The sequence below is a fragment of the Mauremys mutica genome, chromosome 9 (assembly GCF_020497125.1).
Source record: "Mauremys mutica isolate MM-2020 ecotype Southern chromosome 9, ASM2049712v1, whole genome shotgun sequence".
Lineage (NCBI taxonomy): Eukaryota > Metazoa > Chordata > Testudines > Geoemydidae > Mauremys > Mauremys mutica.
This window is the reverse complement of record NC_059080.1, coordinates 60,177,901-60,201,852: the sequence shown is the minus strand read 5'-3', so window position 1 is coordinate 60,201,852 and position 23,952 is coordinate 60,177,901. Positions and strand designations below refer to the sequence as shown.

The window sequence follows — 23,952 nt, the reverse complement described above, 5'->3', positions numbered from 1 at the left end:
TCAGGAAAGACACTGTACATTAATGACGGGGCAGAGTGTAAAGCATTTAGAAGTGATGGAATGGGTAAAACTGAATCTTGTTCAAAATCAGCGTGGGGAAGAAAGGCAACAGAGACTCCACCAGGATAGTGCTCAGGGTCTGCTATAGACCCCCAAGATCCGACCTGGATATGGATAGAGACCTCTTTAATATTTTTAACAAAGTAAAATACTAGTGGAATTGTGTATCATGGGAGACTTTAATTTCCCAGATACAGAGTGGAGGACAAGCACTACTAATAATGGTAGGACTCAGATATTCCTGGATGTGATAGACGACAGATTTCTTCACCAAATAGTCACTGAACCACCAAGAGGTGATGCCATTTTAGATTTAGTATTGGCAGGTAGCGAGGACCTCATAGAAGAGCTGGTTGTATAGGACAGGTTTGGTTCGAGTGATCAGGAGCTGCCTAGTCCAGTTTAAACTAAATGGAAGAAAAAACAAAAATGGTCTGCAACTAATGTCCTTGATTTCAAAAGGGCAAACTAAAAAATTAAGGGAATTAGTTAGGGGAAGTGGACTGGACTGAAGAACTCAAGGAGCTAAATGTAGAGGTAGCTTGGAATTACTTTAAGTCTAAGGGCTGGTCTACAGTACAGATGTAAGTCAACCTAAGTTACACTACTTCAGTTACGTAAATTACTGTAACTGAAGTCCACGTAACTTAGGTAGACTTACTGAGGTGCCTACACTGAGCTGTGTTTATGGGAAATGCTCCTGCCGATTTCCCGGGAGCTGGAGTACAGGCATCGACGGGAGAGCGCTCTGCCATTGACTTCTCCAGACCCACTAAATCGACACGCTGACGATCTAGCTGTAAGTACAGACAAGGCCAAAGTTGCAGAAACAATCTGGAGCCTGCATCCCAAGCAAGAGGAAAAAATTCATAGGGAAGGGTTGCAGACCAAACTGGATGAACAAGCATCTCAAACAGGTTATTAGGAAAAAGCAGAAAGCTTTCCTTGCTGATCCATTCCTTGTAGGCTCTCTCTTGGGGTATTTCTACACTGCAATTAAAAACCCATAGCTGGCCCATGCCAGCTGACTATGGCATGCAGGGCTCAGGCGCTGTTTAACTGCAGTGCAGACGTTCGGGATCAGGCTGCAGCCTGAGCTCTAGGACCCTCGTTCAGACGTTCAGGCTCAGGGAGGGTCCCAGAGTTCTGATTGCAGCCTGAGCCCGAACATCTGCCCCTCAATTAAACAGCCCGAGTCAGCTGGGACAGGCCAGCTGTGGGTGCCTAACTGCAGTGTAGACACACCCTTGGAGGTCAGAAAGTGTACGGAAAAAGGGAGAACTGCCAAAAGCCAAGCAGAGTTGGATCTTGAAAATAAAATTAAATACAACATAAAAGGTTCTTTAGCCATATAAATAAAAAGAAAATGAGGAAAGAAGAAGTGGGAGTGCTAAACACGCAGGATGGGTGGAGATTAAAAATAATTGAGGGATAGCCCAACACCTAAACAACTACTTTGCCTCAGTTTTACTCAGGGTAATGAAGAGCTTGGGGGAAGTGGCAGGATGGCTAATGGGAACGAGGATACAGAAGCAGAAATTACCACACCCGGAGAGGAAGCCAAACTAAAACACCTTAATGGGACCAAATCAGTGGGCTTGGATAATCTTCATCTACAAATATTAAAGGACCTAACACATGAAATTACAAACTCAATAGTATCGATTTTCAATGAACCCGTAAATTCAGGAGTCATGCCCTACGGCTAGAGAATTGCAAATATAGTACCTATATTTAAGAAAGGGAAAAAAAGTGATCCAGGAAACTACAGGCCTGTTAGTTTGAACTCAATTGTATACATGGTGTTAGAACAAATTTTGAAAGAAAGTAGTTAAGGACAGAGGTAAATGGTAATTAGGATAAAATACACTATGATTTTACAAAAGGTAGATCGCAGAGAATTCTTTCCCAGGCATCTGGCTGGTGGATCTTGTCCACATGCTCAGAGTCTAACTGATCACCATATTTGGGGTCAGGAAGGAATTCCCCCACCCCCTAGATTAGACTGGCAGACACTGTGTGGTTCTTTTGCCTTTCTCTGCAGCATGGGGCACGGGTCACTTGCTGGTTTGAACTAGTATAAATGGTGGATTCTCTGTAACTTGAAGTCTTTAAATCAAGATTTGAGGACTTCAGTAACTCAGCCAGAGATTATGAGCCTATTACAGGAGTGGGCGAGTGAGGTTCTCTGGCCTGCAATGGGCGGGAAGGTCAGACTAGATTATCATGATGGTCCCTTCTGGCCTTATAAATCTGAGTCTGAATATAGGGCAAGATCATGGTAGCTTTTGTTATATAACAGAAAATAACTGCTTTAATGGTACAAAAAATTGGTGTTTAAATAAGACTAAACCATGTTTCAGGAAGAGTGTTTTAATTTAGGCTATTTGGACTATGGAAGTTTCTGTAAGATACACAGAAGTAAAGATTGCTCAACTGTTCAAAAAAAAGGTAGCAGCTATTTTTGAAAGTGCTTGGGACACTTAAAAGACTATCCCAGAGGAACAGCCCCTGAAAGTGGGAATTATGTTCCTGCTCAAGCAGTAACAAAAGTCTAGGTCCTTCCTTTGAAATCTCCTATCAACAGTAACAGAATCATGACTGACACAGAAGGTACAGACAGTGTGGAGGGTACAGCAAAAACTGTTCTATTTAAGCCTAGTGAAGGCATTTGCTTCAAAGGGGGGAGGATCTTCTGGCTATGGCTCAGACTGGAAGTTAGGAAATCTGAGTTATATTCCCAGCTCTGACACATTTCCTTGGACAACTCTTTTAACCTCTGTAAAACAAAGATAATAATTCCCTGACTCAAAGGGGTGTAATGCGGCAAAATTAATGTTTGTGAAGTGTTTCAGAATCCCTAGATAGAAGGCCCTAGATCAGTGTTTCTCAAACTGTGGGTTATGACCCCCAGATCGAGGGGAGGTGATGGTACATTTGGGGGGAGAGGGGGAGGGGAGAAAAAGAAAACACCACTGAAGCTTGACACGTCCGCCCCTCCATAGATGGAGAGGGGCAAATGTCCCAAACCTGGTGGCATTGAATCACCATGCGCTAGGTTGCAACACCAATCAAATTCTGAGACAGAGGGGCGGAGGGCAACATTTGATTGGCACTGTGACCTACCACATGGGGTCGCAATGCCACTTTGGTTTGGACATCAGTCCCCCTGTCTCCATCTACGGAGAGGCGTATGTGCCTAACTTGGCTAGGATGAAACACCGAGAGTGGACAGCTGGGCCCAGCCCTGCAGGATGGGAGCTGCTGTTGTGGGGGTGAGTGCAGGGTAGGTCGTTCTCCAACAACCCCCCTCCTTTCTGTAACCACTGGGGGGTTGTGTTAACAGAGGTGAGAGCCAAAGGGGATCAAGGCATGATAAAGTTTGGGAACCACTGCACTAGAGGATGGTCCAGTGGTTAGGCACTTGCCAGGGAATCAGGAGTCCTGATTTCAATTCCTCTCTTCCACCACTGACTTCCTTGGGGACTTTGTGTAAAGTCACTTAGTCTCTCTGCCCCCCCAGCTCCGCAAATGTAAAATGGGGATAACATCATTTATTTTGGGGATGTTGTGAGGATAAAAGTCATTAAAGATGAGAGATGCTCACATACTAAAACAACAGGGGACATATAAATAATGCAGCCTTCCCACTCCCCTAACACCTTCATAGGCAGTCCTTTTCTGCAGCCAACACAATTGCAGATACCAGACAATCCCAGCACTCATAAATGTACATTTATGCCTGAAACACATTTAAACAGGTTGAGATCACCACCTGTCTAAATTACCTGAAATGCACAGATCATAACTGAAAGCACTATTCACCAAGTCGCCCTTTCCAAGTGTATGTGCTGCATAAAGCTTTTTCTGTTCCTGAGTTTGGCAGAACAGCCTACTCAATGAACTCAATAAATAATACTTCTCTGAATTCAATTTCTGTCACAAGCCTGTTGCTTCCTCAATACACTTGGCAGCCAGGTGCCAGTCAAATGATTTATGGTCTATTTCAATATTGCTTGAAGTGGGTGTGTAGTAACTTGTAAACAAAAAACCCATTAAAAGTGACAGCCCCAGCATCAGTACTAGCCACATATTCTAAACAAAATTAGAATAGACAGGTACCAGTTTTCTTTACCTTTTTCCACAGAAGCATCTGGAATGGACTCAAGTAACTGTTTAATTGGTGAAGAAGCTTTCACTGGCGCTGGTATACTTAGTGGTAATGGTAAAGACGTGGGGACATCAGAAAGGTCAGATTCAGAAGACTGGGAAAAGAGATAACCCTCGCCAAGAGAATGCCGATGTAGCTCAACATCCACTACCTTCCAGAAAGAGGTGAAAGGATTATGATAAGTTATGCACTTGGCAATTGGCAGCCCAAATATCATGAGTTACGATGCCTTAAATGATCAAAGCCTGCAAGCCCTCTGCACATGGAACTACCATTGATTTCAAAGGAGGCTGCATGGGCAAATGTCTTGCAGGATCAGGACTACAACAAAACCTAGAAAAATACAATGATTTGTGATATTAAATATCCACAACAAAATAGCACATATCTACCTCTGCACAGAATTCTGAACAGTAAACATCATCAGGCAAAGTTCCCACAAACTCAGGATCCTGAACAACTAATTCGTGTGATGTCGCATTGAAGTCAGTGGGATTCCACATAGGTGCAGGGGTATGTGTTTATCAGATCTCAATGGAGGATTAAGGGCTAACCTTGTATACTTGGTTTGGAAATCCCTTGAAGCATACACTACAGCATTTGTTAACTCTTCAAAAATGTTCCTCACTATTTTGAGAAAACCCATATTAAAATCTACTTCGCTGAGTGAAAAGCTGAGATCATGCAACCCCACAGAAAATCTTTCGACTTAGTAAAACAGAGGGGAAAAATCAAAATTAGGGATAATAGACTATGATTGAGGTTAAGTGACTTATCCCAAGTCTAAAACAGAATCTTGTCTTTAATCCCACAGTGCTGAACTCTAACCACTAGATTACACTGCCATCTATACTGCAGAAAACAGTCAGCTAAGCACAACAGGAAGGAGTTTACCCAACTATGGCTAAAGTGAACAAGTCATAAAATCATTGTGAATCAAGAGGATAGTTCATTTGCTGGCCACTGACTTCACTATTCTCTATTTTGACTATTATCTCTAAATTCATTCCTTTCTGTAACTCAATTTTATACTTGTGGGCTAGATTTTCTGTGTGTTGTTTTTATGTTAAGCTCATTCAACTGATCTTCTAACAAATATACACATAGACTATTTATATGTGGAAAGTTTGCTTCTCTTAAAAATATCTGAATGCATTTCTCTTGAAAATAACGAAGATGAAACATCAATGACTTAAGGGAATGAGCTCTGCAACAAGCCAAGTCACTTTCCAGAATTGCTTTATCATTTCATGTTGTAATACAAATCTAAACTATGGTTACAAGAAAAGGTAGTTTGCAGGGTTGTTGTAGCTGTGTTGGTTTCAGGATATTAGAGAGACAAGGCGGGTGAGCTGATATCTTTTATTGGACCAATTTCTGTTGGTGAAAGAGACAAGCTTTTTAGCTACACAGCTTTTCTTCAGGTTTGGAAAAGGTGCTCGGAGTGTCACAACTAAATAAAAGGTGGAACAGAGTTTGTGGGTTCACTACAAGCATAATAATTTTTTTACTTCCTATGCAGCCATTTTAAAAGAGTTTCCATGCTTTTATTATGAAAGGTTAAAACTATGGTACAATTTTACTTGGCTACAGTCACTACAATTCCAGTACTAAACTACTTACTTTGCAAAGTGTTCGGGACACATAGTCCATGAAAGATTTTCTATAACAGCAAGCAGCTCAGTAACTCACCGTTTCTGCACCAAGTGTCTGCAAGCCAGTATAGGTTCTGTCCAACTGTGGAAAACAATTAGATGAGTGAGTACATTACAACATGTTAAAAATATTAATATTTTAGCTGACGTTTACAACTAATCTTTTATGAAATAGTAACACTGCAGCAAGTTCCTAACTAAAATAAACTGTGATTCCGTAGCAGAGCAGTGACATGTCAAATTTACCAAAGCTAGAGATCACATTTTCTTTGGCAAGTAGCAACATTTGCACTTTGTAGTGAGCAGAAAAACCATGCCGCTGCAGGGGGAGGGGAGACTGGTATTCTGCATTAATTAGAATAAATCCTAATTAATTTAAATTAATTACATAAAATTAATTTAAGGTACATGTGAATCTAGCCTTACACAAGTGTCCTTTTTATTCTTTGCATAAACCCAAATAAATATGAAACAATCTCAATTATATGCAGCAGGATCATTAAATGGGATTTTTGTTACTGCTTAGCTAGTTTATCCTCAGGCCAAGTAAACCACTGAGGTCACCTTATCCAGTGTCCCATTAGTAGGTAAGAGACAGGAATTTTCAATGAAAACTGACACCAACAGAAGAACCCAGTAGCAGAGACTGCCTGAGCCATACAAACTTCAGAAGAACTCATGCTAGCAGACTAAGGCACTGTCTACATTAGTGACATATGCACTAGCGTGTAAACTCTTAACATATCTACTGGCACAAAGCAGTGTTTACACTGATGCCAATCATTTACCAGATTAAGCTGCACCACCGTAAATTGCACTTTTCAGCAGTGTAGCAAGTCTACCAGAGCTAGGTGATGAGATTTTGTTGAAAAGTCAAATCAAGAATATTTTGGATAAAGCCAGAAATATTTCAATTCTGAAATACCACCATGGTGCCTCAAGGGAGTTGTAGCTCAGTTGCTGCAGGCTCCTATTCCCTTCTATAGGCCAGGCTCACTGGCCAGATGACATCTTCCAGAATGCACCAGGGTCTCTCCTCAAGGTAAGGGGAGGCGGTGCATACGGGCAGTCAGGTGGCCAGGATCCACCACCGTGATGCAGTGCAGCTGGGGGGCCCGCCCACAGAGAAGGGGGACATGGGGCAGCCCGTCTACAACTCCCATGTGGTGCAGCAGTGGCAATTCAAAATCGAATTATTTCAATTTTCCAACATGTCAGCGAAAAGTTTCATTTAGTCAAAAAACAAACAAACAAATTTTCCATCAAAAACCAGTGTGGATGGAAAGTTTTCAACCAGCCCATATGCCTAAACCATGAGTGTGCATCGATGTAATTACACTGCTGAGACTTTCCTTAACATAGACAAGACCCAAGTCAAACTAATAATAGTGCAGTGACAAAGTTCTGAGGACAACTAAAAATAGTGAAAAAGGAAGGGTAATAATTTAATTTTGCTGGGGTTCAACTCAAGTAATTAAAAAGAAAAGAAAAGTAATGGCCATTTTCAGAAGTGCTGTGCACCCATTAATCCTCTGCACTCGAGAGCCTTTGGAAGAGTCAGGCCCATAAGAAACAAATGAAGATTCTGGATTTTCCCTCTTCACCCTTCAGGAACAGGATAAGTCAAATTGCCAGGCTGCAGATCCTTGGTAGCTGCAGGTAAGACCACGGGAAGGAACTAAATAGAACAACCACTCCTTATGTAGAGGAAGACGCCCCCACTAAAAGCCTAGCAAGTTAAAATTGATGAGATGATAAAAATCCAAAATCACAGGGGAGAGCAGCTAAACACTTCTCTTCTCTGGGCAGAATCAATTCCAACTTCTTAGACACTGGAAGCCCCCAATGGAACGTCACCTCTATACGGCTGATGTCAACTACTTTGCTGTATTTTCCATCTCCATCTCATATGCCCCCTAGTCAGATGTCAGTGGTATGCAAACACAATAGAGGAAGGCCACAAACACAGCACATTCCATAGGTTTAAAGTACCTTCAGATTGTGTATGATATCGATCCTTTTGTTCTGGCTGTCCTTAAAGTGAATCTGAACCCTTACTGGAAATTCTCCCCAGCCTCGTCTGGTTAAATGAAATGGAGGCTCTCTGGAAACAAACAGAAATTCACATTACAGACACCCGCACTACAACTTCCACATTCATCTCTTCAAACAGAATGCTTTCCCGATTGGCTGCTAATTATCCTCAATCCCACTCTCCACCAGAGAGAGAACATGCGGTCTACACAGACAGCCACAGAGACATCTTCACTATGCATGGGGGAAGGTAAAAGAAAATGATGCCAAAACGGTGAGTGTCAGAAGAGAAAGTAGTAGAGTCAGTTCCTTAATAAATAGCTGCATGATGCCAGATGGCCAGTACCAGTGAAAATCAGTACCATTTGACACTGTCACAAGCTGAATTTCCAATGCAGAGTTATCATTCTTTCCCTCCTACAATCTATCTAGTCATAAAAGACATTATTATAGTGTTGGTAGATAAGACCAAAGCAACATTTTGAACACCACCTTCCCTGAATACTTCTGGACCCATACTCTTGCCAGTGCAGGTTTGTCCTTTTATAAGAAACAGGTATGTCCCAGCTGAAGGGATGCATGTTAGAGAGGTTATTATAAAAGAAGAAACTATAGGAATTTATATCAGACTGGGATTTTATTTAATTTATATCAGTCCCTGAGGTTGGGACAGATAGCCAGCCTTGCCCTCCCACCCCCTTTCAACCCTGACTGCTCAGGAGCAATGCAGTCTCAAGGATTCTGGCATGTATGCAGATTTCCAGGTCACAAATCAATGATGGGAATGAGGGCTGTTAATTTATTAGTAGGGAAGGAATGCAGGGAATGAACAGTGCATGCTATTTGCCCAAACCTCATTTTCACAGCACTCTCACTGAGGGAGTGTGGGGAAAAAAAAAAGGGAAAATAGGTGTCAGATAGTTCTTTCTAAGGGCAGGTCTACACTACAGCTGAGATTGACGCTCTGAGATCAATACACTGGCGGGCAATTTAGCAGGTCTAGTAAAGAGTAAGGTAGACGAGAAGAGGAAGGTAAGTTGATGGGAGATTTTCACTCGTCAACCCCCCGTGGTGTAGACCCCATAGTAACTTTACCTAAGTACATTGACTTATTCACGTAACTGGAGTTGCATAGCGTAGGTCGACTTACCACGGTAGCGCAGACACAGCCCCACACATGGAGAGAAGGGACAGGGAGAGGAACAGATCCTATAAAAATCCCATCTACAGTGGTTTCACACCAGTGTTTTAAAATTTGCTTAGACAAGTCCTGCAGAAGGACTAAGGCAAATGTACCGTACATCGGAGTTACTTTCCTAATCAGTCTGAATGTGTTATGCCCATAACTTAGTGGCAGAAAGAAGAGTGGAAATCTACTGTGTGTGTAGGGGGAAATCCTGTAGTTTACTCTGTTGACCTCAGTGGGGCAATATTTTTCAACAATGTTTTTGGGGAGGGAATGTTGACACTGCTACATTTGGCACTGTGTTTCTCTAGTGTCAACACAGCCATGCTGTTATTGTAGTCATTCCTCAAAGCATGAGGTTAAACTCAAGATTATGAGTTAGCCAAAGAGCAGGAGAAAAGCATTTGAGAAAAAAGCTCTTTACTGAAACACACAAGTATCTTTAAACAAATGGGAATTCTAAAAACGCTGGCAAAGAAAATGAACTTTTCACATTGGACTGGGTGGGCGAGAACATCTGTTTAGTCTGGCATGCAGCCAAACTTGCAATGAAAGTGATGTAATGAAAATAACAGATACACAAATCCATGCTGCTAATATGAAATACAGCATTTCAAGTTTCTCTCCAATAGAAAAGGCTCTCTTTAATCTGTTAAAACAACTTGGTATGTGTTTTGCAAGACTGCAGCATAACAACTAGCAAGTGCTGACAAACACATGGAGAATTAGCTAGTTAAGCCAAGACAGAAGTTAAGCTAAAATACCAACAATGCAGCCATAAAAAGAAGGTGCTATCTTTCTGAGAATTTCAGTATTTCAATCTTGACAAACTCAAAGACTCAAGTAGTTCTTGATTACCTGACTTCCACCAGGTCGTTAGGTTTGTAACTGGGATGAAGGAAGAACCAGACTTTCTTGACAAAATGATTTATACTGGGTTCTCTCCGAGAGCCTCGTACATACACCATCCATTTATGGGTTGACTGATCGTTCTCCTCTCTCTTGTCAGGAGGAATATACCTGGCAGAAAAAGTAAAAATAAACAAATATATTTACATACACAAAAAATTTTGCTCCCCTCTTTTTGGAAAAGTTTTAGGAACAGTAAAAGGCTAATTTATGCCTATACTACTGGGCACATTTGGAGCATTTTAACTGCATCGTTCAACATTTCATCAAACCCTCCAAACCCCCTCATCCAGAAACAATCTGAATGGCTCTTACGTACATTTATACTCTTTGCTTTAACTGCATTCCTTGGTATCTCAATATATACATGCTACCCTTTGTGTGAAATAGCTCTTTGTAAATTTCCACCATCTAATCTTTGTTTCCTAATTAGGGGGGTTAATTTTAACCCCTCACTAGTGAAAGAAATTTATCTATCAAATCCTCTTCACACAGTTTTGGAGATGTAAATCACCTTGAAGAATCTTTTTCAAATACCAGATTGGTAAGAGTCAAGCATAATATATACATAAATCTTAACTTATAATAAACTACAGGGCTTGACTCACAAAGTCAAGATCTGGACCCAGATTTCTCGTTGTTTACGGGTGTTTTTAGAACCCATCTTTAATGGTAAGAAAAACAACATCCAACATTCACCACTAATTTGATACTTTCTACTCTGGGAAAAAAAACCCCTGACATGTGTAGTGCTGCAGCTGGGGCTGCTGGCCAGAAGTAGAGCTGTTCAAAGTTTTCCAAAATGAAAACATTTTTTTCATCAAAACTCAGCCTTCAACGTTGAGAAAACATTAAATTTCTTTTTTTAAATTTCCCATTTTTAAAAAAAAAATTCTCCAGAAACTCTAAATACAAAAAGAGACTATTGGTGATTCTGCTAAATGAGGTATATTCTCTCCCTTCCCCCATTTTGGGGCTGGTTTCATCCTTTTTATACTGTCAATTTTTGATTGGTCATTTTATTAACATGGGCGGATTTGCTAATCCAGAATAAAGGAATCCCATTTTTGAAAATTTCGGATTTTGGAAAAAAAATATTTAAAATGTTCTGGAAAATGAAAAATGGAATTGTTTTGGAAAACAATGGAATTAAAAAGAAGTTTTGAGTTGTCAAAATTTCTGTGACTGTGTTCATTTTTTTAACTAGCTTTTACCAGAGATGCACTAGCAATAGGATGCAAGGGTATTCGCACAGTGCATGCCTGCACTATGCTTAACCACACCCATTTCCAGAACTTTACTGACAAAATTAAGTGGCTTTGTAAGAGTTTTGAAAGAAATGACAATAACCATGAAATTACATTTCCTTAATTTGTCTTCACCTTAATTCAATGACATTTCAAAAAATTACCATACAGCACTATGGTACTAACTAAGCCTGCATCTCTTACCATGATGGGAATCATGTAGTAGCTCAGTGCTACTGTCTTAGTTCAGCTCTATCCTGGCTTCACTGAACCACACCCCATCAAATACTGACTCCTCCCTTCACCAAAGCAGGGTTCTGATCCTGCAACTGGTGCCCTGTGGGGTCTCAGGGGCTTCTCAGGCACATCCTATTGCAGGATCAGGGCCTAGTGCTGCAGGTGGTGGGGCTGGAAGAACTGAATGGATCAAAATAATTTCTAAAACCTTAGTTTTGAAGCAAGTGCAGAATCAATCTCCACAACTGTTATTACGACAAGCACTAGCTCTGGGTCCCACAACAGCTATTGCTCACACCCCACAGCCAATAAGGAGGGACTGGACTAGGAGTGATGGTATAGCTATCATTTGGAGTGTGCCTCAATTTTAGCTGCTTCTTAACTTTAATCCACAATTCAACTCAATGGCTAACAACTAAGACAATTAGTAAGACCTTAGATACTAACTTGGAAACGTTGCCAACCACAATTGTTTTCTTCACATAGAGCCGTGAAGTCTCATCATTTAACAGACCGGCCTTTCGCTGGCCTGTTTTATGAGAGCTTGTAACACCAGAAGTGTCCTGAGGGGCAAAAAAAGCAAAAATCAACTTCGCAAACACACACTTCTTTGGTACTAGAAAGTAAGCTGATGTTTAAAAAAGAAACCACACAATTAAAACGAGAGACCAATAAAAAAAAAATTTCTAAAACAGACACACTCAAATTGCTAACTGCCCATTTTCAAGTAATTTATGTATACAGCAAATATATGGCAAAGCCAGGGTCCAGTTATCGGACATACACAATTGGTCTGGGTCAATATTTTACAATAGCAATTCATTAATTTGGATGGCCACCTCAAGATACCTTAAAGAGATACTTAATTTTCAGAAAGTGCTGAGTACCTGGTGTCTGAAAATCAAGGAGTCTCAACTTGGGCATCCAAAAATCACGGGCTGATTTTTAAAATCTTAGCCCTGATCTCTAGAACCAAATTCTGCCCCCCAGGGCCTCTACAATTACTTCAATGGAAGTGCCAGATATATGTCTGGTGGAAGAATTTGGCCCCACCCCAGTTAGAATGATGGTCAATAACAACAGAGCACCAACATCCAGATAAAGCCAGTGAATATATAGCAATCATCAGGTATAACCATAAACAACCCAAGTGACCTCGTATCAATCTTTTACTAACTGAAGGACAAATCTACACGAGAAGGTAAGATTGTAATCAGGTCCAGGACCAGTATGTGCTTCAGGGTCATTTGCAAAGAGACTAGAGATACTTTTCTGGACTCTGACTGGCTAAAAAATGTTGCCCTGAGAATATGGTAGGGCAGGGGTTCTCAACCCCTTTCTTTCTGAGGCCCCCCACAACATGTTATAAAAACTCCAGGGCCCAGCAAGGGAGGGAGGACTTGGAGCTCTGGGCCAGGGTGGAGAGCTCAGGCATAGGTGTAGTCTGACTTATTTTGGGTGGGCACAGGCCAGCAAGGATTGAGCAAGTGCCGCATGGCAGGGTATGTGGAGATAGCGCCACTTCCACCCCTTGACTCACCTCAGGTGACTAACCAGTTGGTTTTTTTTTGGTGGGGGGGAGGGAGGGAAGCGCAACCAAAATTTATAACTCAAAGGTGAGGTGGCTCAGCTCAAAAAGTTGAAAACAGTTCAGGGTGCAGGGAGAGGGGTAGCTAGGGACTGTGTGTGGGCAGGGGAGTAGCTCAGGGTGCAGGGAGGGGGTAGCTAGGGACTATGTGCGGGCAGGGGGGTAGCTCAGAGTGTAAGGGGGGTTGCGTAGCTAGGGGTTATGTGCCGGAAGGGCTCTCTTGTGGTCCCTGCTCCCTGAGGGCTCTGCCAACCACAGGTCCTTCACGCCTGTGGCTCTTACTGGCTGCGTGAGCAAAGGGGGCTGGGAGCTGAGGAAGAGCTTCAACCCCCTGCACCAGCAGTAACAGGAGACAAGGGAATGCCGCAGCTGCCTGCTCCATGGCACCCAGCTGTCCCGCACTACCCGGCTCTGGCTTCCTGCCTCCACCTGGCCAGGGGGCAGAGAGAGAAGGAGGTGGAGGTGTGGGGGGGGGTGCGGGGGGATGGGGGATGTGTGTGGAGCTGCCCTGGAACTGCCATGCTCATGCAGTGGTTTTGGTTTTTGGTTTTTGGGGGGGGGGGGGGAACAACCCCGTGCCTCCCAACTCTGCCCATGGTCTCAGAGCTTCTGCTCTGTGGGGAGCACTGAGGTTCCAGCCCCGCTGCTCCTGGCTTCAGCCCTGCAGGAGGTGCTGGGGATCAGACTCTGGGTTTTAGCTGCAAGGTCCCACAGCCCCCCTGAAAGGGCTCGTGGGCTCCCCTGTTGAGAATCGCTGTGTTAGGGTCTTCAGTAATCTGACAAACAACATGTCTGCAATAAAAATGGATTCTGTGCTGAGTTTACTGGAGAAGAGACCAGTGAGATCCTGTCATGGAAAGTAAGGGGCTTACTGTAGCCTAATTGTGGGGGGGGGGGGGGGGGCACTCAGTCACCATCTGGCTACTCTCTGGCAGTCAGTAACTCTCCAAAACAGGGCTGGGGCCCTGCTACTTGACTGGTGGTGCTGGTCTGCCTCCCTGCATGCTCAGCATACTACTCCATTCCACTGGGCATTATTCAACTTCATGTGCGATACAGAATCTGTTATCTCCATCACTGGTTACTGCTACACGCCAAACTGCAGAATTCAATTATCTTCAATGGGTCAACCCATCACTGGTATAGATTAATGAGATTCTGCTATAAAGTAACTACATGGCTCTGATTTTTTTCCTGCTGGAAATGGAGAGACTCTTTACATGACTCTTCTGGTGGATCTGGATCATTTCTATTAGTCTATATGTTGTTAACCCATCATGCCTTGGTTCAGGCAATGCTGTGTAATGGTTAGGGCTGTGGAGTGGGAGAGGGGGATACCAGGAATCAAGACTCCTAAGTTTCTTTGCCAGCTATGCAACCAATTCATTGTGAGGCACTGAGCAAGTCTGAGAACTCCCTTCTGTAAAATGGGTGCAGTAATAAGTACTGCCTGCTTCGCAGGCATGGTGTAAGTCTTAGTTCTTATTTGAAAAAGGGCTGCGAGATCCTCAGGTGAAAAGATGCTATAGATTCTTCATAAGCTTAAGTCCAGGAATTTATAAAAGAATTGAACATTTTCCTGGGAACAGTGTGTGTGTGTGGGGGGAAACAGATCCCATCCTGCTGGCAGCATTCTGGCTGCAGCCAGAAAGGAAATGGATGGCAAGTTAGGTTAATTAATGATTTCCTAGAGGAGCAGCTGGGTACAGACAAGAAGATTCCCCTTTCTCCTGTGCAGGGTTGTTAACTGGGGCTGTTTACGAGGCATCTGTTTTTCCGGAGAAGGGACTGTTTGCTACTGTTCAGAGAAGAGTTAATTTGTTAACTTGCAACCCCCAGGAGCAAGGGAATTAGTTTGTTTCTATTCCTCTGAAGAAAGTGAGCTGACAACTGACCACACTGAAAACAGGGGAACAATTAGTGCTTGTTATAGGAAAGGGAGCTTTTTTCCCCTTCCCTCCCTTTCTGAGGGAAGGAGATGGGTTTTGCTTTAACACCTTCAGGATGATTTAATCAATGAAGACCCCCTGCCAGTATCATATTATCTGAAGGGGTGCTGAGCAGACCAAACCTCAGATACAGTAGATGAAGTCTTCAGAATTGCTGTAAGTGATGCAATTCCCATAGCAACTAGCAGCCAGGCAGCTGCACCACTGACAGACACAACCAAAACAATGAGGGTCCCAGCAACGTGCCAACAGAAAGCCACCGACTGGCAAGACAACTTGAATGCTCACTTGGATACAACACTGCTGGGAGCCACAAACTTCCCCCTCCCTCTCTGGGTTTGTCTTCACCGCACAGTTAACTCAAGTGTTGCCACTAACTTGAGTTCCGTTCACAAACAAACCTCCTAGCTCGAGTTGGGTGATGCTTTTAAATCAAACTGGCTGACTCCTCTCCGTGCCCCCTGAGCTACCCCTGAGCCTGCACACAGCCCCTAGCTATCCCCTCCCTACTCCCTGAGCCTGCACACAGCCCCTAGCTATCCCCTCCCTACTCCCTGAGCCTGCACACAGCCCCTAGCTATCCCCTCCCTACTCCCTGAGCCTGCACACAGCCCCTAGCTATCCCCTCCCTACTCCCTGTGCCTGCACACAGCCCCTAGCTATCCCCTCCCTACTCCCTGAGCCTGCACACAGCCCCTAGCTATCCCCTCCCTACTCCCTGAGCCTGCACACAGCCCCTAGCTATCCCCTCTCCCTACTCCCTGAGCCTGCACACAGCCCCTAGCTATCCCCTCCCTACTCCCTGAGCCTGCACACAGCCCCTAGCTATCCCCTCTCCCTACTCCCTGAGCCTGCACACAGCCCCTAGCTATCCCCTCTCCCTTCACCCTGAGCAGTGTTCAAACTTTTTGAGCTGAGCCCCCCACCTTTGAGTTATAAATTTTGGTTGCAGCCCCACCTCCAACCAAGACTGGTAGGTGGCCTGCTGAGGTGAGTCGGGGGTGGAGGTGGCGCTCTCTCCACATACCCTGCCATGTGGAGCTGGCTCGATCCCCGCTGGCCTGTACCCACCCAAAATAAGAGTCAAACTAGAACCTATGCCTGAGCTCCTCCCCACCCTGGCCCAGAGCTCCCCATTCCCCGCTGGGCTCTGGAGTTTTTATAGCATGTTGTGTGTGTGTGTGTGTGGGGGGGGGGGGGGTATCAGAAAGAAAAAGTTTGCACCCCCCTGCCTTAGAGAACATGTGCTAACTGGATCTGTAGCCTAACTCAGTGGTTCTCAACCTTTCCAGACTACTGTACCCCTTCAAGGAGGCTGATTTGTCTTGCATACCTCAATTAAAAACTACTTGCTTATAAAAATCAGACATAAAAATACAAAAGCGTCACAGCAGATTATTACTGAAAAATTGCTGACTTTCCTGTTTTTACCATATAATTATAAAATAAATGTATTTGGAATATGAATATTGTACTTACATTTCAATGTGATACTTGAGCCTGTTTTTCACTTGTGAGCCTTGTCTGAAGCCTGAACCCAGGCAGCGGGGCTGAAGCATGTGACTTAGCTTCACGGAGCCCCCTCTGGCATGCAACCCTGGGGCCCCGTGGGTCAATTACCCTGCTTGCCACCCCTTAATGCTAGCCCTGCACTTGTGACCTCCCTTAAACCCATGACTCAACCCCTGAGGAGGCTGTAACCCCCAACTTGAGAAACACCATCTAGATGAGTTGGGTACCCCCTGGAAGATCTTTGAGTACTCCCAGGGGCACATGTACTCTGGTTGAGAACCACTGGTCTAACTTATTAGCTGCCAATCTGATCACTCTGTGCAGTTCAAGTGTTATTTCGCAATGAGGCTGCTCTCACTGGAACTAGATTAACTTGAGAGGTGTTAACTCGAGTTAATTCTGCAGTGAAAACCTATCCTCAGTGAGTCTGCACGATCAGCTAAAGGCAACAGAACAAGTTGCTGGTGGGACATGGAAGGACCCCCAGGGTATGTCTACACCATGATAAAAAAAATCTTCCGTACTGAGTGTCAGAGCTCAGATCAGCTGACACAGGCTCAGAGGACTCAAGCTGCAGGGCTATAAAATTGCAATATAGACATTTGGGAAGAAGCCTGGGCACCGAGACCCAGGCTCCAGTCCCAGCATATACACTGCAAGTTTATAGCCCTGCAGCCTGCCAACCTGAGTCAGCTGACCCAAGCCAGCCACGGGTTTTTATTGCGATATAGACATATTCCCAGAGAGCAGGGTTGAGAAAAATATACTCTTGACCCTGCTCCCCTGCCGACGCTGGCACAGGTCCCCCCAGTAGTTGGGAAGGAATTTCTGGACCACACACACCTCCTATCTTTCTGCCCACTCCTCTTTTCACAGTTTTACATTACCCGTCCAGTATTTCTGCTTGGTCTCTGATCCAGGTTGTTTGCCAATCGCTCTTCCATGTCCAGACTGCCATTGTCTTTCTCCAAGAGGAAGTCATTGTGCTGAGATAATGAGTCACTTTCTGAATGGTTAGCAGATGGCGTTTCTGATCCATGATTAGCAGGAGATGAGGATCTGGATGGCGATTCCAAGAACTTCTTGATTGAAGGATGATTAAAAGCCATAGAGTCGCATGTCTTGGCTCCCTGCAATAATAAAGTCCAGGCAGATCAGTTATTTTTTCCAGCTCAAATAAAACCGGGGCTAGGCCAGAAAATAAGAGCAGAGTATCAGCATACAGAAACGAAGAACCAATATTTAATCACAGGTAAAGCATGCACCACAGATATTGAAACACTGACTACTGCTCAAGGAAAGAGGGCCAAAATAACCTTCTCCAACACTACAGATGCCTTGGTCAAAAATAAATAAACAGATAAATAAATAAATAAAAAATCTGGTCCCTGAACTGAGCACTGCAACGTTCCTAGACTACTTTGCAGGATGACATGAAACCAAGGCTGGCTTCTTTAGGCTTGCAGGCATGTACTTTCTCATAACACAGGTGGTAATGTCACACCGTGTATGCTGCTCAATTCCTGTGGTCAGGCAGGGTATTTAAATGCATTAGACTCCTATTCTTCTTACAACTGACATTCTGCAAACGACTAAGAGACAAGCTGCATGCATCAGTGCCCTGCCTGCTCACAGAATGTAATCAGAGGGTCACGAGTCACATGCTTGCTCATGCCTGCAAACCAAACCAGGCATACTAGATCTCATCTTAGACCTACCTTCCTTAACAGGGTCCCTTTATAGGTGACCTGCAAAGGACAACAATGGGTTAATGCCCCTCTTTTGGCTTTTTTTCTTATGTATAAAGGCAGCCTAGGAAGTTTTTTTTCTGCTTGCATTTAACTTTTAGCATATAAATCTGCCTCATCAAGGTGGTCTCCTTGGAAGAGAGAGAGAACTGGAGTAATAACTTTTTCAGCCCTGAACTGAAGAGGTAGGAGGTGGGGGTTTTGAATCTTTGGGGGATGGGATTATCAACAGTGCGTACGGGCAGTGAGGAGCACTTCAGTGTTTCCAAAAAATCCCATGGCTAATAAAGCTCTTTCCTCCCAATTGTTTGTTAGGCAATTGCGTTAAATAGAATCATAGAATATTAGGTTTGGAAGAGACCTGAGGAGGTCATCTAGTCCAATCCCCTGCTCAAGGCAGGGCCAACACCAACTAAATCATCCCATCCAGGGCTTTGTCAAGCTGGGCCTTAAAAACCTCTAAGGACAGAGATTCCACCACCTCCCTAGGTAACCCATTCCAGGGCTTCACCACCTCCTAGTGAAATAATGTTTCCTAATATCCAACCTAGATCTCCCCCACTGCAACTTGGGACCATTGCTTCTTGTTCTGTAATCTGCCACCACTGAGAACAGCCGAACTCCATCCTCTTTGGAACCCTCCTTCAGGTAGTTGAAGGCTGCTATCAAATGCCTCCTCACTCTTCTCTTCTGCAGACTAAACAAGCCCAGTTCCCTCAGCCTCTCCTCATAAGTCATGTGCCCCAGCCCCCAAGCCATTTTCATTGCCCTCCCCTACAGTCTCTCCAATTTGTCCACATCCCTTCTGTAGTGGGGAGGGCCAAAACTGGATGTAATACTCCAGATGTAGCCTCACCAGGGCCGAATAGAGGGGAATAATCACTTCCCTCAAACACTCACTAATTAAAACAAACTTTTTAGACAGACAGTCTGGCCATGTTTACACTAGTGAGTTTACAGCGACACAGCTATACCAGTGCAGCTGTACTGCTGTAAGAGCGTTCGTGTAGCCACTGTATGCCGATGGGAGAGATCTCTCCCGTGGACATAATTAAACCACCTCCAAAGAGCATCAGTAGCTACGTCGGTGGGAGAGATGACTCCTGCCAACAGAGGACTGTCCACACCGGTGCTTCTGTCGGTGTAACTTATGTCACTCCGAAGGGTGTTTTTTTCACATCCCTGAGCAACACAAGTTACATAGACAAAAGTGCTAGTGTAGAAATTGCCTCTGACTGGCAATCTCTTACCCTCCTGAATCCTGAGCTTTGACTTCCATGGTTATTTGCGATGTAATAATCCTACTATTTCTCCAGTTACCCATAAAATATTCCATGAAAAAACTTTTGGGTCTTCTCTGTGCATCAAAAGAGCAAATAACCAAAAACCCGTTTTGTTTGTTCTCCTCTAAGCAAACAGATTATACTAATTTTCAGGAAAAAAAGTTAAGTAAATAACTGAAACCATATTTAATTATAAACTTCAAAACCCATCTGTACTGCAGTAAGTTCACATGGTCAGAAAAACTGGTTTTTGTTTTTAAATTACAGCAGATCAATAATGTTGTAAACACAACTTGCTGGAAGTTTATAGGTATTTAAAAAGTGAACACAATGAATTAAACTACAACAGACTGACACACTTTACTAGACATGAAAGTGAAACTATGGTAGCTGCTGATAAAACCAAACTGGTATTAACCCTTACTTAAAAACATTGCATGGATGGCAAAAAATCTATCAGCCTTGTAAAATTAAAGGAGCTTTGGTTTAGCCAACATGCAAGTTAGACCCGTTGAATGAAACTCAAATTCAATCAGAAATGTACCCAAACTTCAGCAACCAGCACAAACTCAAAAGCTGTAGAAAAAAACAGGGACCATAGCTGTACTTTTGTGAAGATTTCTTAAGAATAAGAGCAACTTTTGAAGTGAATGTAATATTTCTGAAGCATGTCAGACTCACAGATAGAGTTTTTCCCCCCAATTTATCTGATAGAGCAGATACAGAAAGCAGGAGGGGGGCAGTACAAATCCCTTGCTAATGTGCCTTCCGGTGGTACTAAAGGGAGCGCTTGAAGATCAGAAGTAGCTCAGTCATTCGGAATAGTCTACACAGAAATCCAGAAAAAACATTCTTCCCATCACCACCAAATTCTCTGACCATACCAGCTGACCAACATGTGTTTGAAGAGGCAAAAAGCAAGTTAGATTTTAAAAATAAAACTTTAAAAAGCCTCTTGAAAGTGCTAATAGGATACTAGTGTAACAAAAGCAACCCCTGCTGAGTAGAACCATGCATCTGTGTATTCTCTAGGCAGGTAAGGCAAACCCATTGGTTTCCATCCACATGCCTGAAGTTTGACACAGCAGTTCCATTCTTTATTAGAACTCAGATCCAAATATTAGCAATTGAAAGGTGAACTGCAAGTTAAAAACAAAACTTGAGTTAAACCTAGGCACATATCCTGACACTCCAACTTGCTAGACCATAGGGGCACATAGCATGGAAATAAGTTTTAACTAGCTGTTTCTAAATTCATTTTCTCCCATCTATTATATCTCCTTGGTACTCCCTGGTTCACTGCAGGTATTATTCTGTGAAGCCATAAATACAGCGGGCTCCGCGTGTGAAAGGAAGGATGGTTTTGAATTTAAGGCACTGACTGGGACGCAGGAGATCTGGGTTTTTGTTCCCAAGTCTCCAAGATTCTCTGTGTGACCTTGGATAAATCATTAATCCCTATTCTACCTCAGTTCTCATCTGTAAAATGGGATAATACTGTCCTATTCTAAAAAGAGTACTGCACAGATAAATTCATTAATTATTGCGAAGTCCTGTGTACTAATGAGCACTCTAGACGAGACACTAAATTTCAGAAAATAAAACAAGGGTGGTGATGGTTTTTCAGGGAGAGGAGGCAACAGCGTTTCTGGAATAAAATAATTTAACGACGTAGTTAAAATCTGTCTGTGCTGAATGCCCCTGCAGCCTGTTGTGTGTCAGCACAAGTTGTGTGCAATTCAGTTACCACGTTCGTTTTGCAGTTCAGCTTTCAAGCATTTACGATTGTACCACAAAAGCAAAACAGGAAAGCTACACAGCGGCTAAACTATGGAGTCTAACTTTGCAAATATTCTCCAGTCTTGTTGTTCCAAAAAAAAGTTTTTACCTCTCCAACTTTAAGGAGACCAGCAGAAGCATAATAGTTAGCCACAATGCAGGCACGAAGCTTATCCATCATCCTCCTTGCCTCAAGAAGGCGCTATAAAAAGAAGAGAAACTGTATTATAAAGTACTGCAATTGCAGCACTTTTCAATACTTCCTGATCCTCTAACTTCTCTCCTTTCAAGAGAGAGACCTTTATACCTGATCTATGACTTCAATCTCATGTTCCTTATTCTTCATTTCAACAGCAAACTGCTCTTTAATAATTGTCTCAATCTTCTGTACAGCAGCATCTCGAGCTGTTCAAAAAAGCACATTAAAATAAAAGAGAAGTTTTCAGAGGCAAGGATTTATAGTTCAATCCTAAAGGTTCTACGTGAAAAGAAAATGTTAAAGGAGGAAAAATATAGGTTACAGTAACTGAGCACAACACAATGGAAGAGATCTCAAGCACTGAGTGCCAATTTGTTTTTATTTCTGGTCTGCACCAGAACATAATTTCTCTTAAAATACGTATATAAGTTGGTTTTTACAAGGATTTTTTTTTTATTTTTGTAAGCACTGAGGTGGGAAATGAGTCATGAGATATTGTTTACTATTAGATCTGAAAAGAAGTAAATATTAAAAGAGAAAAAAATGCCACACACACTGCAACATAGCCATTAGAATACAACAGACATCAATATGCAAACACAATACAGAGAGGATGAAGGGCAGAATCACTCTCACACACACACACACACACACACACACACACACACACGGGAAAGGAAAGGCTGTATCCTACTATGATAAACAGCAGGGGTGCCCAACCTTTGGCCCACCAGAACATTTCATAAGGCCCATGGCCTGCTTCAACATAATATATTAACGGCTGATTTATTAGCATTTCTTGTCATGTATATATCATTTTAGTTTACACAAGGAAGCAACAAAAAATGCGATAAAGAATGGGTTTAATAAAAAAAAAAGTGTCATGTTTCATATGAGCACAAGCCTGTAAATAATACTCTGCGTTCACAACTCAGCTGTAGACTAACCAGACCAATTAAACACATACTACACTTTAGTGATTTTTGCTATAAAAATTCAGGAAGACACCTTCAGACATGCACAGATTAGCTGTAGTCTGCCACAGATGCAATACTTTTGATTGGCAGGTAAATGCAGATGATGAGCGAAAATGCCTCCAACAAAAACAAGGGAAAGTGAACGTTGACTGTCATGTTTTTCAAGGTAAGTGGACCCATCAATTCTTTTTTGTCCTCATCAAGGCAAATTATTATGTCTCATTTATAAATAAAGAGTTGCCGAATGGAAGGAATATAACATCAAGAGACACTATGACACAAAACACAGGGAAAAGTATGATGTACAATGAACTGCAAAGATCATGTCTTTGAAAAAAAGAGATTGGAAGTTTACAGCAAATGCTAAGAATACAAGAAGAAGAAAATGCAGAAGCAGTGAAGGCAAGCTACCATACTGTGTAAATACTGGGCACTAAAAGTAAATCTTTTTCTGATAGGGAGTTCATAAAAAATTGTATGAATGTGGTTATGGAGGAAATGTGTCCTGACAAAAGGAACCTGATTGAAGCGGTAAGTCTGTCTCACCAGATTTTTACTTGAAGAATAGAAGAGATTGGTGAAGATTAAAAGAACAGCTCTGTGAGAAAATCCAAAATTGTGAGATTTTTTCAATGACTTTGGATAAAAGCAATGACATTATTGATGGTGCTAATTTTCATTCGTGGAATAGACAAGGTATTTCAAGTCACTGAGGAGTTTGCGGCGCTCCAGACACTTCATGGGAAAACTACTGGTGAAGACTTGTTTTGGAGATTTGCCCATACTATTAGGGAACTTGGTCTGTCTTGGAATCAACTTGCCGCAATAACAATGGACAGCAATAAGAACATGGTAAGCCACAAGGTTGGACTGAATGACTGAAAGGACAGTGGCATTGCATTGTATTATTCACCACGATGCTCTGTGTGGAAAACTTCTAAACTTGGTGGCCATTGTAAACTCGATTAGAGCACCCGGGTTGAATCACTGCTCTTTTCAAACATTCCTGAAGAAAACTGATTCAGAATATGAGGATGTGATGTACTATAATGAGGTACATTGGCTTAATCGTGGAAATGTGCTCAAACTTTTCTTCACCTTGCGGAATGAAATCAGTATTTTCATGAATGAAAAGTCTAAAAATGTATCTGAACTCTCAGATCCAGTGTAGTTGTGGGATTTGGTAACTCTAAAAGATTTAACAAGCCATTTGAATTATCTCAATTTGAAACTGCAAGGTAAAAAAAAGGCTTGTTTCCCATTATACTCAGATGTGAAAGCCTTTCAAGCAAAACGAAAACTCTTGCGACAACACTCAGAGAGAGGAACACTATCTCACTTTCCTTTCTGTGAAAAACTTAGTTGGGATGAAAACATTAGTGTTCCGGTTCCATGCGCCCAAATGGTAAAATTACTGG

At 42.7% G+C, this 23,952-nt stretch overlaps 1 protein-coding gene across 3 annotated transcripts in view; it reads right to left on the bottom strand.

The window, feature by feature from the left end:
- The window catches only part of YEATS2 (YEATS domain containing 2), a 70,950-nt gene that overhangs the window by 42,737 nt on the left and 4,261 nt on the right, over nt 1-23,952 (bottom strand). For all 3 annotated transcript variants that reach the window (XM_045031493.1, XM_045031494.1, XM_045031495.1), the window contains exons 4-11: nt 21,666-21,763; nt 21,468-21,560; nt 17,436-17,678; nt 11,947-12,062; nt 9,965-10,126; nt 7,879-7,990; nt 5,924-5,968; nt 4,196-4,382 (exon numbers count right to left, since the gene is read on the bottom strand). In XM_045031493.1, the coding sequence (XP_044887428.1) occupies nt 4,196-4,382; nt 5,924-5,968; nt 7,879-7,990; nt 9,965-10,126; nt 11,947-12,062; nt 17,436-17,678; nt 21,468-21,560; nt 21,666-21,763 (1,056 nt within the window). The remainder of the gene's footprint in view (nt 1-4,195; nt 4,383-5,923; nt 5,969-7,878; nt 7,991-9,964; nt 10,127-11,946; nt 12,063-17,435; nt 17,679-21,467; nt 21,561-21,665; nt 21,764-23,952) is intronic.